This window comes from Gallinula chloropus (genome assembly GCF_964237585.1).
Source record: "Gallinula chloropus genome assembly, chromosome: 15".
In the NCBI taxonomy this organism is placed as follows: domain Eukaryota; kingdom Metazoa; phylum Chordata; class Aves; order Gruiformes; family Rallidae; genus Gallinula; species Gallinula chloropus.
In genome coordinates this window covers 15,166,446-15,179,433 of record NC_140100.1, presented here as the reverse complement: position 1 = coordinate 15,179,433, position 12,988 = coordinate 15,166,446, and the positions used below count along the sequence as shown (strand labels likewise).

Below are 12,988 nucleotides of genomic sequence, written 5' to 3'. Positions count from 1 at the left end.
CTGGTAAAAAAGACTTCAAAATACAAATTTGGGACAGTACCAGGGATGTGTGTGTGCCTTTTGAGGCGTGCTTTTAATGTTGATTTTGGCTCTTTTGTAGGTATAAAGAAACAACCAGTGTGTCTATTGTTATTTAACCATCTTTCTGTAGTATGCAAGATGAAGCAGCAGGAGTGATACACTCCAGTGTCTGCCCCAGAGACCCTGCAGTTTTTTTACTAGTAGGCTTATGTGACAAAAGGTACAATTATGTCATCAGAAATAGATGCAATCATAATTGTCATTGATAGTTATTTAACCTGGAACAAAGGGCCTATTGTGGTGAACTGCTGCATGTAAACGTAGACTAAGAGAAAACCTCTTTGTAGCTCCTACAATGTTGATAAATCGTGGAAATTCAAGGTGAGCATAAGAGATACAGCTCTGTGGTTGTTGAGGGCTGGGAAGCATTTGGCTCATTTCTCCAATGTGCTCTTGCTGTTCAGGTTGCCATGGTGTTGCTGTTTGAAACTCTCTTCCAAAGTCCCCTGGCTACCCATCACATGTTGCAGCTGGTACTTGGTTCTGGTCTGGATGTCTGTGGACTCCGCCTGCTCTACCCTCAGCAGGATGTGCTGCTCTCCAGCTCAGGTGAGCTCTAGCTTTCCTTTGGAGATTCCATCATGTGGTGGTACTGAGGTGAAGACAAAGATCTGTAAGTGCACTAAGGTGAAGAGTGACCTAGTGCTGTGGGTACAGGGGAGAGGGTATGAGATTTGCATGTGTTGCTTTGTTGATGATCCTATATCTTCCCAAAAAGAAATGAGAAAAAGATCTTGGGCTGAATACCCACGAGCGGGGTTTGTAACCCTTCATGTATTTTTGTGTCTCAAACTGCTTTAGTTGTTCCTTCACAGCAAACTTCCTGATGGCAGTGCTCTGAGCTCCAGGGTTACACTTGTGTGAGTTAAATACACCAAATTAGTTCTCACTGGTTTTCCTGAAGGTTTTAGATACAGAAAATCCAGTCTTCCTCTTTCTCAATCCCCTCTTCCCACTGGCTATGGGACTTGAGAAGTGTGGGCAAAGAGAAAGTACTGATCTAGCCATCCTGTAGTTGCATTGCCTGATAAGCTGTTGCCTAATTGTCATGTTTGCCAATAGAAGATGGTTCGAGACAAGAGACTGAGGAGATAGGACAAAGAAAAGTTGCATAGGTCTCTGAACTCAAATCACAAAGTCTTTAATGTTAAACACACCACTGTTTTCAAATATTGGCCCGTGCCACTCAAATCTTTATTTTTTTTCTATTTGTGAAATAGAGATGATGAAGCTTGTCATCACAGGATCACAGCATCACAAGGTTGGAAAAGACCTTTAAGATCATCAAGTCCAACCGTTCCCATCCTAAGCTAAACCAGATCCCTGAGCACCTCATCTCCCCGTCTGTTAAACACACCCAGGGAAGGGGACTCAGCCCCTCCCTGGGCAGCCTGGGCTCTGCCAGGGAAGAACTTTTCCCTCCCATCTGCTCTCACCCTGCCCTGGCACAGCTTGAGTCCATTGCCCCTTGTCCCAGCTCCTGTCCCCTGGCTGAAGAGACCATCGCCCACCTCTCTGCACCCTCCTGGCAGGGCAGGGGAGGTGGGGAGAAGGTCTCCCCTCAGCCTCCTCTTCTCCAGGCTGAACACCCCCAGCTCCCTCAGCTGCTCCTCAGAGGATTTGCCCTCCAGGCCCTTCCCCAGCCTGGTTGCCCTTCTCTGGACTCGCTCCAGGACCTCAACGTCCTTCTGATGGTGAGGAGCCCAGAACTGGACCCAGCACTCGAGGTGCAGCCTCACCAGTGCCCAGTACAGGGGCACAATCCCCTCCCCAGACCTACTGGCCACACTATTTCTGACACAAGCCAGGATGCCATTGGTCTTCCTGGCTGCCTGGGCACACTGCTGGCTCATATTCAGCCTGCAGTCACCCAACACCCCCAGGTCCTTCTCTGCCTGACAGCTCTCCAGCCAGTCTCCCCCAGCCTGTAGCGCTACAGGGGGTTGTTCTGTCCCATGTGCAGCACTCTGCACTTAGCCTTGTTAAACCTCACCCCATTGGTCTCAGCCCATCAGTCCAGCCTGTTCAGGTCCCTCTGAAGAGCCTCCCTGCCCTCAGGCAGATCAGCACTTCCTCCCAGCTCAGTGTCCTCTGCAGACTGACTGAGGGAGCATCCAATCCCTTCATCCAGGTCATTGATAAAGATGTTGAACAGAACTGGACCCAGGACTGAGCCCTGGGGGATGCCACTCGTGACCGGCCTCCAGCTGGATTTGGCTCCATTCACCCTTTGGGCCCATCCAGCCAGTTTTTAACCCAGCTGAGGGTCCACCTGTCCAGCCCAGTGGCTGCCAGTTTCTCAGTCAGAATGCTGTGAGAAACCATGTCAAAGGCTTTACTAAAGTCCAGGTAGACACATCCACAGCCTTCCCCTTGTCATAGAAGGTGATCAGGTTAGTTTGACAGGATCTACCTTTTGTAAACCCATGTTGACTGGGCCTGATCCCCTGGCCATCACGCATGTGCTGCATGATAGCTCCAAGGTGACCCTCTCCATGATCTTCCCCAGGACTGAGGTCAGACTGACAGGCCTGTAGTTCCCCAGATCCTCCTTCCGACCCTTCTTGTGTATGGGTGTAACATCTGCCAGCCTCTAGTTAAGTGGAACTTCCCCAGTCTGCCAGGATTGCTGGGAGATCATGGAAAGGGGTTTGGCAAGCACATCTACCAGCTCTCTCAGCACCCTGGGGTGGATCCCATCTGGCCCCATTGACTTGTCTTAAAGCATGTACAGAATATTATCAGTTGCTGATGTGCAACCCTAGAGGTGTTACATTATCTGCAAGGTATAACAACTGCCTCTGCAGTACAGTATGGCTTGTACCTCAAAACACAGAGCTTCTCATGGAAGGTTTGTATGTGACACCATCACACATACAGGCAATCCATTTCTCTTGGAGAAAGGTACAGCTGGACTGAGAGTCAGAGAAACAGGTTTCCTTTTCCTCAGGCAGAAGGTGACTGAAGACCAACCAGAGAAAAACTCTCCAGTCTTTCTGCCCCATTTTTACATTTGAAAACGATAGGAACAGGCTGCCTTAAAACTGGGATTGCCACTGTAGTTGTCTCAGCGCTGTGCGCTTTATACATTCATACTGATAGCTGGAGAAATGCAGGAGGACTCCAGAAATGAATAGGAAAACCAGACAATCACCAGTCATTAGGAGATGACAGGCAGCAGATCTGCTTCAGTGCTCTGCACTGTGCACCATTATTTAGGAACGTTTTGTATGAAGAGACAATTCATTTGAGCTGAGAACTGCTATGCAAGCTGGTAAATGAGATTTTTCCCCTTAGCTTGAAAATGTTGAAAATTATTATTTGAAATATTTACAGCCAGTTTCTCCATTATCTACCTGCTCTGGAGACTTCTGTTCTGGCTTCTGATTCTTATGCAACAGATGATGTAACTGAATATGTTTGTAAACCTCGGGGAAGAAAATGACACACTTTGCTGCTTCTAATATCTGTGGTAAAAACTGCAGAGGAGCCAAATTGTCTCTTCTGGGGTTACTGGGCCCAAATTTTGCTGATAGTAGACGTGGAGAAAGGTTTGCCAGAGACATAGGAAGAGGTGTTGTAGGACAGAAGGAAAGCCACAGTTCAAGTCAAGGCAGGGAAATGTTAAACACGTGCCTAGATATGTCATCCTGCAAAATGGGGAAGAGTCTGCATTTAATGCAGAAGGAAATGATCTAGAAAAGATTCCTCACACTTCCAGTTTGTGATCCCCTTCCCAGTTTCCCTCAATCTGATGAGAGCCTGTGCTCCCAGGCTGTCTCCCTTCAGGCCCCCAGCCTTCCTTGTGGGCACAGACAACCAGCTGCACGGGGAGTTGAAGTGCTGACTTGTAGCACAGCAGCAGCTTCCTAGTAACTGCCCCTGCACACGCTCCTTTTGACAGCAAATCTGAGGCAACCGACTCCTCTTTCTTTAGCAGACTGCCCTGAGGAACCTCAGGTTTACTGTTGGGTTACACCATGAAGCTGGCTGCCAGCGTGTCATCCGCAGGACGGGCAACCAGGAGGTTACTTCATCTATGATCTGAAAAGAGCACTTGAGTGGATTGAATGACCTGGGGTGGGTTGTTCCACGTTTTAGTCACACCTATGTTTGTCTTTCACAGAAAAGCTGCCTTCTTCCTATACCTCAGAGACCGGCCAGGTGCCAGCAGTGCTGGCGTTAGGTGTGAGAGGCCCCAGAGCACGCAGCACCCTGCAGAGTATCATCGGGCCGCCTGACCCGCAGCTGGCGAGCGTGAGGGACTGCGCTTCCATCAACGCCATCTACTGCCAGAGCCAAGCCGAGCCTCTTGTCTCCCTGCCCCACCTGGAGAGCTGTGTGCACAGGGAGCTGTGCCTCTGGTTTGGAGGGAGGGCTGCTGCTGCAGCACTGCGCCCCGCTTCCCTGCGCAACGACAGAGCAAGGTGATGGCCCTGGGTCTCTTTGAGTGATGGTTGTTCTCAGAGGGTCAGGGTGACGCGGAGGGTGGGCAGGCATGCAGCCAGCCTGCTTTGTCTTTATGAATCAGTCTTCTGGTAAAGGTCTCGCTGAACAGAGCACAAGGTGGGAGCAATCCATCTACTTTAACATTTCCAAACTACAGGTAACTGGAGTCTGCAAAAGTCCCTCTCTCACAGGACCGTCTTGTCTGCAGCACCTCACAGATGTGTCATAGTGAGGCCTGTAATTCATACACTTGCAGCATCTGCTCTTGGGACCACTGTGCCTGAACCAACTGTTTCGAGAACTCTTTTAACTGTGCCTAGTGCAGGAGAAGAGTTGCCAGGTTGTGTGCCACTGAGCTGCCCTTGGCTAGAAAACCTGGTCCAGCTTTGCCCTACATCCATTCCATACCAACTGATTTGAGTGAGGGGGCTTCAGCTGGAAAAGATTCTTTGGAGGATTGTGACAGGAGTGTGTAGCAAACAGTATGAGAAATGCAATTGAAGAATTATTGCATAGCAGTAGGGTGCCAAAAAGTGACAAGGGACATTCAGGGAATCTCACTGTCACGTGGGTCTGGATATGGCTGCAGAGGGCACTGGGCTTTTAATCCATCACACGAGCTAGAGCATCTGTGCTCTGCTGTGTCGTGCTATGGGGAGGAGGACTGCAGCTCCCAAAGACTCACTTAGACCATCTTGGACAGAAATGGGTTTACCTAACGTTCTTTAAGACTACAGTTGTTTGGTTTATAGCCCTGATGTCACACTGCTGGGATGCCTGCTATTGGCCTCACTCAGCAGAGCAGACGTGCAAGGGAAAGGGGCAGAGAGCAAAGCCTCAGCAGCTCTGTGGAAGTCGGTGCTGAGCAGCCCTGCAGAGGGAAGGCTGGGTCAGTAGCCTCAGTGCTCTGTTCCCAAACTTCTCTGTCGCTTTTCCTTGATGAAGATCAGTACTTTCTATAGCACAAAATGATCGCTTCCTCTCTTGAAATTCTTGCAAGCTCCTGGGCAGACTCAAACCTGAGGATGCAGGAATCTTGTGTATGTAAATGAAGGGCTCTGCTGCACTTGGATGTCCCTTTACTCTGGATGGCCAGAGTAGACTGGCCTGCAGAAGGAAAAGAGCCACTTGTTTTGGGATTTTTTTGGCTCCTGAAAGACACCCCTGTGGTTGTTCCTAGCACAGGTGGAGCTGTGGCTTGAAACATTTGGTTTACAGTGTTTTTTTCAAAAGATTTGGCCAAGGACTTCAAGAAATTTCCACCAACCAGGAGAATATCAAGCTATGTATCTCCTCTCCCCGGCTGTCAGGCTTGTCACACAGATGTGTGTAATCACTTGGGATACCAGCTTCTGTGCTGGGGTTTCCAGGCCCTGGGCATCTCCTCATAATGTTGTTGGCCTCAATAAGTGCTGCTGTGGTGAAAATCCCCTCCAGAAAGCTCAGACAAGGCCCTGCACCTGCAGGTCCAGGAAAGCTTTTTAAAGATCCCTTCTGTTCCTGGGTGCTGGGTGGGCTCCTTGTTGGTGGCAGCAAAGTTTCATTTTCTTTATTTATTTTCCTTGGGGAAATATCTTCTTATAAAGAGATAAATTCTGCTCCTCTGGTATATCTTGGCCAGTCCAGAGCAGTGCTACATTCTAAATAATGCACTTGCCTTTCTCCTAATGCTGGTAATTTGGTCCACTGGGAGACAAGAATACAAGTGCAAGTCAGATTGCAGTTTTCAGATTATACTTGCAGATGCTGTGGTCTCCTGGGAGAGAAGCAGCAGGACGGATTCCAGCCGGCTCAGAGGTGGCAGGGGATGAGGCAGGCAGGTTTGCCTGCACAGCCTGCACTTCAGACCTAGCCAAACTGTTTGACAGGCTGCAGCTTGTGTTGCTGTCAGTCCCTGGCTTTCAGAGCCACACCTTATGTTCACCATGCCTGTGATTTGGTCCTTTTGGGTATGCAGGAATGTTGTAGAGGTTTCACTGCCATGAGTATCTCTGACAGACTTGGTTGTGCTTGTTGCCCAACATGAACCTTTAAAACTGGTTAAACTCTGGCTAAAGAACCAAAAGGGAATTGCAACTGTGATGTATCTGTGGGTGGGAAAAGCTCTGGTAATACAGCCTGATGTATTTCTTGATTCCTAGATTTCCTTGCCAAGTTGGCTACTTTTAATTGAGCACAGAGAGCCCTGGGAGGAGTAATATAAAAAGATGTTCAGTCAGATCTTGATGCAGCTCAAGTCATGGACAAAGGATTGAAATAGCTTTTCCAGTAAAGCAGTTTTACCAGAGAAGCTTCTGTGGCCTGGGTTTTTTGCAAAAAGTAGGTTTAAATCAGAACCTGGTATAACAGCTTTTAATATCTGTTGTTTTTCTTTAGCTCTCGGAGTCCTTCATCAACTGAGACAGAAGCAGATGAAGAAAAGGTTGTTCTCCAGGGCATAGTGCCATCTCGACCTCCAGCCATGCTTGTCTCAACCACCAAAGGTCAGCGTTAGGAAATGACTCTTGAGGTGTTATGGTTCTCCTTTCCTTATTACCTTACTTCACTTTCTCCAGTCCCACCTGCTTCAGGAAATTCTGCCTCCCTGGATGGCTCAGTGCTGTGACCTGGCCAGTTCTAGAGCCAGGGATTAGTTTCTAGTGAAACACTGTTACCTAAAATGAAGTGACAGAGGATTGTTACCACCTCCTGTTCCTGGGAGTATTTGCTGGAGTCCTGTAGGCTGCTTGGGTTTCACTGAATGGTAAAAGAAGAAAAAACACCCCACAGGAAATCTCTGCTCAGCAGAAAAACAGGCATGTGAGGACCTAACTGTGTCCTTAAACTGCATGTTTATTTGATTAGAGATCATTTACCTCTGCTGGTGAGGAATCACAGGATCATTGTGGGTATGAACTGGTTAAGACTTCATTCAGAGCAGGGCTGACCATGCAATCAGAAAGGGAAGTGCTTCATGGGGCTAATATTAACTGGCTGTCACCTGGTTCTACCCAACTCCCTCTCTTCCCTTTGTAGGAGTAGTCTTCCAGCTTCCGAATTTGTACAGCAGCAAGCTGACTGTGCTGAGGGAAACCTGCCAAGGCATGCAGCCTTCTGACTGGCTCAGAGGGAGCTGTGTGGTGTAGGGGTGTCTGCTGCAGCAGGCCCACGTGCTGACAATCTTCTGGAGCAGGGCCTGGCACAGCAGATCTCAGGCACAAGTGATTTTTAGACAATGTTATTAGAGCATTCGTTTCTACTCCCACAATTGAAGAGTTTCCCAGGGAGGAAAAAAGAACCAAACAACAAAAACCAACGAACAACTGAGGGGTGTGGAAGCTCAGCAGCTGTTGGGGAGATGGCAGAAGGAAAGCAGGGCTGTGCAGGCATAGAAGGAACACACAGAAAATTATATTGCCAAAGGAAAGAAGGTATGAGAAAAGGATGAAGGTGTAAGCCAAGAAGATAAAAGGAGGGGAAAGTGACAAAGAGAAAGAAAATGGAGCAGGGAAAAGGAGAAAAAGTCTCACCTTTGAGATACTCTTCCATGTAACTGGGCATGTAACCCAAGCAGCTTGGCAGACAGCCATTGGCTCTGTGTTATTTGGGACTGGTATCGATGGCAGCTGGTTGCTGCTGATGGAATGAGTCACATTTTCTGCCTCCCCTTCCTTTTATGGCCATTAATGATTCACATTTGATGTGGGCTGCTGAGCTACACCACACCACGTTCCATCTGTATTTGGGCTCAGGAAGTCACTTTCAAGCTTTGCTCCTCAGATAACTGTATCTTGACTCTCAGAAGAGAAGCTGAAAATCTGGTCTGGGAGCAGACACCCCATAGGGTTTTAGAGAAAGGAAACATTCACTGACTCCTCCTCTCAGGTCTCCAGCAGCTTCTCTTGGAGACAGAAAGATGGATCCATGCAGAGCGTGCAGAAATAAATACACTGCTGCTCCTGCCAGGTTTATCTGCCCCTTTCTCAGGAATCAAAGTTTGACTGTGCCTGGCAGGTATTCTTGTTGGTTTGGGATATGTGTATGTGAAAAATGCTTTTTGAGAAGTGTTATCAACTACAGAGAAGAACCAAAATCTTACCATCTGCTACCCTGAATTGTGATACTTCACTTCAAATGAACGTGGCACTACTGTCAGTCTGGCTCAAAGCCTGCAAACTACAGCTGTAAAGCCAAACAGAAAGTTTAGGCAAAGAAGAAGGCTGCCTGTCCCATCCTTAGGAATAAGTACAAACTTCCCCTTCTTTTGTTGCCATTGCTTTGAACTACTGGTTTGAACCCCTATCAGATTCTTGAGAGGACAGATATCCATATCACAAAGGCTAAAACTAAAAGAAACATTCCCTGCTCATAGTTCTGTCCCCCAAAACAAGTGGAATTGGCACACAGACTGAATAACAATGTTGGAAGCGTTTTAGAGCTAGGAGAAATGAATGGGAAGCTGTAGAGGATACCAGTATAGAAGTGATACTAAGGATTTCTGTTCAGAGCTCTTTCTTGGCAAGTTGGGGAGATCTAGTGTACAGAAACAAAGCAATGTTAGGGCTGGGACAGTACAATAAAAGAGGAAGCAGAAGGTAGTGCTGAACAAGATGTAGAAGCTACCTAGAGGCTAGGACCACCAAAAATAGTACAGAAGAATGGCTGAGTTGCTTCATGTGCTTTAGAGTGAACAAATTGCAAATTGGTCTTGTTGGCCTTCAGTTGCTCATCGGTGTGGCCAGATTTATCAGGTCCTTAGCCCTTGAGGGAGCAAGCAGCTGTCAGGGGGTCAGCTGTAAGGGTAACAGCTCAAACCCAGCCTGGCAGGGGCTGACGCACATCTAGTGCCTGAGCTGAGAGCACAGATACCTCCAAGATAGATGAGCAGCTCACAGATAGCTAGACAGGCCTGATAAGACAGGCTGTCTGGGGTAGGTGATTCATAAAGATATTACTGATGATGCCATAAGCTTTTCCATTCTAGGTTGACCTCCAGTAGCAGTCATGAGCTGGATAGAGCAATTTATCCCTAAAATCCAGTGTCACCATTTGGGATGCCCCTGTGAGAGTTGCCTTGCATTGATACCACAGCTCCCAGGAAAATAACACACTGCTTTCCTTGCCTCCTTTCTGATCTAGGGGATGTCATTTTGGTGGTATCACCTGTGGTGTCTCCTCATGCCTACGGTAAGGTGATTTCAGTCTGCACTCGTCGGGGGTTTGTTCTGCAAGGAGTCGGCCAGCAGCAGCTTTCACCCCAGCAAGGCCTGGTGCTGAGCATGACAGCCAGTCAGGTACTGGACAGAGCACACAGCTCAGCTGCATACCTTGGCTTACCACTTGTTCTGAAACTAATTATGCTGTGAGCTTGTGGAGGTGTGAGCCAACACTCCTCTAGTAAGCGTTCTCAGGGACGTTTGTTCTCTCTTTACTAACTAGCCAGCACTCATGTTCTCCGTGCTCCTGTGAGCAGTACTCTGGTTGTTTTCAGTGCTGGTTTCCTCTTCAGTAGGGATATTTCACCAGGCCTCAGACTCTTGCTGAGAACAGTGGTGTAAATTCATAATTGGGCTGCCTCCTACTAAGGCAAACATGAGTTTTACCATTGATCTCAAAATAAACAAGAGCAGGCAGTAGCCCCGTGGAGCAAAATAAGAATTTCTCATCTGCAAATGTGTATCCAGGAGAACAGTCTCCATCTAACAGACTGATGTTTGATTACATGTTCCCTAGTCCCTCTGGGACTTCTTATGGCCTTTCAGCATAAGTCCCCCAGTTTCATCCATTCCAGATGGGTTGCAAAAAGAGCTTTCCTATTGTCAAAAATCACTTTTTTTCTTCTTCACTGAAGCCCTGTCTCACACGGTGCTGGGTCTGGGTCTGAGTTAGAGTGCAGTTGGCATGTTGACAAGTCAGCCTAAGGAAACAGCAGAAATGAGAAACACAAGATTTCAGTCAAACTTAACATATGCAAGAAGCCCAGCTCAGCACTTCTGACTTGATAAACCACCCAGGAATCATATGACACTTTGTCTTACAAAGGAGTGGACCCCTAGGGTTGTTTGCTATGTCAATGAGGAACTAAACCATTTTGTAAATTATCCTGTGTATAAACCCCCTCTTTTCTGCTTGATCTGTGATCAAGCCTGAGGAACAACACTTTCCCTGCCCATAAATTTTGTAGAAGAAACATAACTTCTTTATGGAATGCTGCAGCCCAAGTAACCAAATGTTTGGAGCATGCTCTTAAATGGCCATTTAAGCAGTTAACAGCAGTGGCAGGGCAGGACACTTCTGTTAAGCCTTTTCCCTGAGGTTTCAATTCTTGTGAATAGATGAGACCCAAATACCAGTTATAGGAAGTTCCTACGGCTCAGCTGGAGCTCTGTATGTTATGTCAGTGTAACTTAACTGTTTGCTCAAGCCCTGTTGTGATTACATCTGGATTTAGTAGTTGAATCTGGCCCTCTCTATTTCAGATTGCTGTCTTTTGCCCTAGCAAGATTTCAAGTTCACCTGACAATGGTTGTACCAGAGGAGAGCTTCCTGCTAAACCCCGCGTGCACTGTCTGGTTCTGTTGCTGAGAAAGGAGAACGCCAGTCATCACGCTCCAGCACTGGTAACAGGTAATGCTTTCATTGCTCCACAACCTCAGAAGGGAAGGTTTGTGCTTCAGTGCATGCAAGCTAAACATGAATGGCCTCACCACAGCTGTTACACTGCAGGGGGTGTTTACTGAGAGTATCAGGACCTGCTCATTTTGCTTTACGTGCCTCCAGACCAACATGTCAGTCACTCCTACGTATCCAACAGAGTCACTTGATCTTTTTAGCACTGCAGTCCTCTTGAACTTAGAATCATAGACTGATTCATGTTGGAAGGGACCTCAGAGAGTCTCCTGTCCAATGTCCTGCATGATACAGCATCAGCAGTGGATTCAGATCAGGATGGTCACGTCTTGAAAGTCTGCAAGGATGGAGATTCCCTGGTTTCTCTGGGCCTTTGTGCTGATGCTTGATCATCCTTATGAGGAACCCTGTTCCTCAGGGAGGTTCCTCCCCTTATGTCAGGTTGGAACCTTCCCAGTTGGAATTTGTGAGCTTGTCTCTTGGCTTCCCCCTGTACACCTGCATAGTGGGCCTGGCTTCATCATCTCAGTCACACCCTCTTAGGTGTTCTTCTTGCACAGAGAGGTAGGGTAGCACAAATACATCATCTCAATAGGATACTACCTGTTCCTGTCAACCTCAGCCCGGACTTCTGCGTGTTTGTGCCTTCCAAGCATCAGAACTGCATCTCATTCTATAGACAGGGACTGCCAAAATCCAGACAAGTTGCCACCTCAAATCTTACTCAAGTCAGACTCTGTTCAGAGGCTTTGGTTCAGGAAAAGTGTTATTTAGGTTTTCTTAAGGATGGCTGACATTGGTCTCAAGTGGGGGAGATCACAGGCCACAGCAGTGATCAGTAGGGAACAAAGAACCTGCTTGGCCTGCTTCCTCCTGCCTGCGTCTTCCTGGTCTGGCAGTGGGCATGTTGCCTGCAGCAGGAGAATCCAATCCTGCATCTGTTTTCCTGGAACCTCCCCTTCAGACACCACTGCTGTGAGAAGAGGATCATTGCTGTTGACCCCTCCATTAACACCACCATAAATAGCTTGTGATGGAGACATTCATCTGCTGCCCTTTAACCAATCCACAATAGAAAAGAACCTTCAGAGGTTTGGGGGTGTGGGAGGGGAAGACAATTCAAAAAGTCCTCTTGTTTTTTTCCTGAGACTATGACAGAATGTTCTGAAAGCATGTACAGACACAGTGGATTAATCATGGCAGACACAGCACCCTGTCACCTGCTGCCTGGAGACCCAAGGAAAGTTGCTCATTAAAGAACTGCAGTTTCTGCTGCTTTTCTCAGAGTGCCACAGGTGGTTTACAGTGTTCATGTTCTGCATGGGGAAATTTCCTCCAGAAAGAGACAGGTGGACACTGGAATAACAGCTATTCCAGAAAGGTTAAATGTTTTCCCTTGTTGTAGAGCACTTGGGTTCTTTTTATCTCTGTAGACAACTCTTGCAAATGCCTCTTTCCATGTGTTCTGTTGTTACTTCAGAACTGATCCAGGGAGAATCCTTATTCCACACTCCGGTGTCCTTCTGAGGGGGAGCTGACATTCTTGCCCCATAAGCTTTGCTGTGGCCTCTGGGAGGTGTAGAATAGCAGGAGGATTTCAGGAGGGTAAATACCACACTGACAAAGTTTACATTTTTAATTGATACTTGAAAAGCTGTTACCCCTTCAAGGGCTTGAACACTGTTCAGTTTTCAATCGATCATTACCAGCAGGTAATGCTGCTGTGGCAGTGATGGGGCAGTTTTATTTCCTCTTGCCACCTGAATTTTGAAAAGCAGACATGATTGTCAGTGGTACAAGCTCAGATCCCTTGTCAGTGCCACGTTTGATGTCTGAGGTTTGCCATCAG

General features: G+C 47.5%; 1 protein-coding gene across 1 annotated transcript in view; it reads left to right on the top strand.

Moving 5' to 3' along the window:
* DNAAF8 (dynein axonemal assembly factor 8) overlaps positions 1–12,988 on the top strand; it is a gene marked incomplete at both ends in the record, with an annotated part of 93,084 nt that overhangs the window by 47,121 nt on the left and 32,975 nt on the right. The window contains 5 exons of the mRNA XM_084271211.1: positions 486–630; positions 4,208–4,508; positions 6,907–7,013; positions 9,649–9,803; positions 10,989–11,136. Coding sequence (XP_084127337.1) covers positions 486–630; positions 4,208–4,508; positions 6,907–7,013; positions 9,649–9,803; positions 10,989–11,136 — 856 coding nt within the window. The remainder of the gene's footprint in view (positions 1–485; positions 631–4,207; positions 4,509–6,906; positions 7,014–9,648; positions 9,804–10,988; positions 11,137–12,988) is intronic.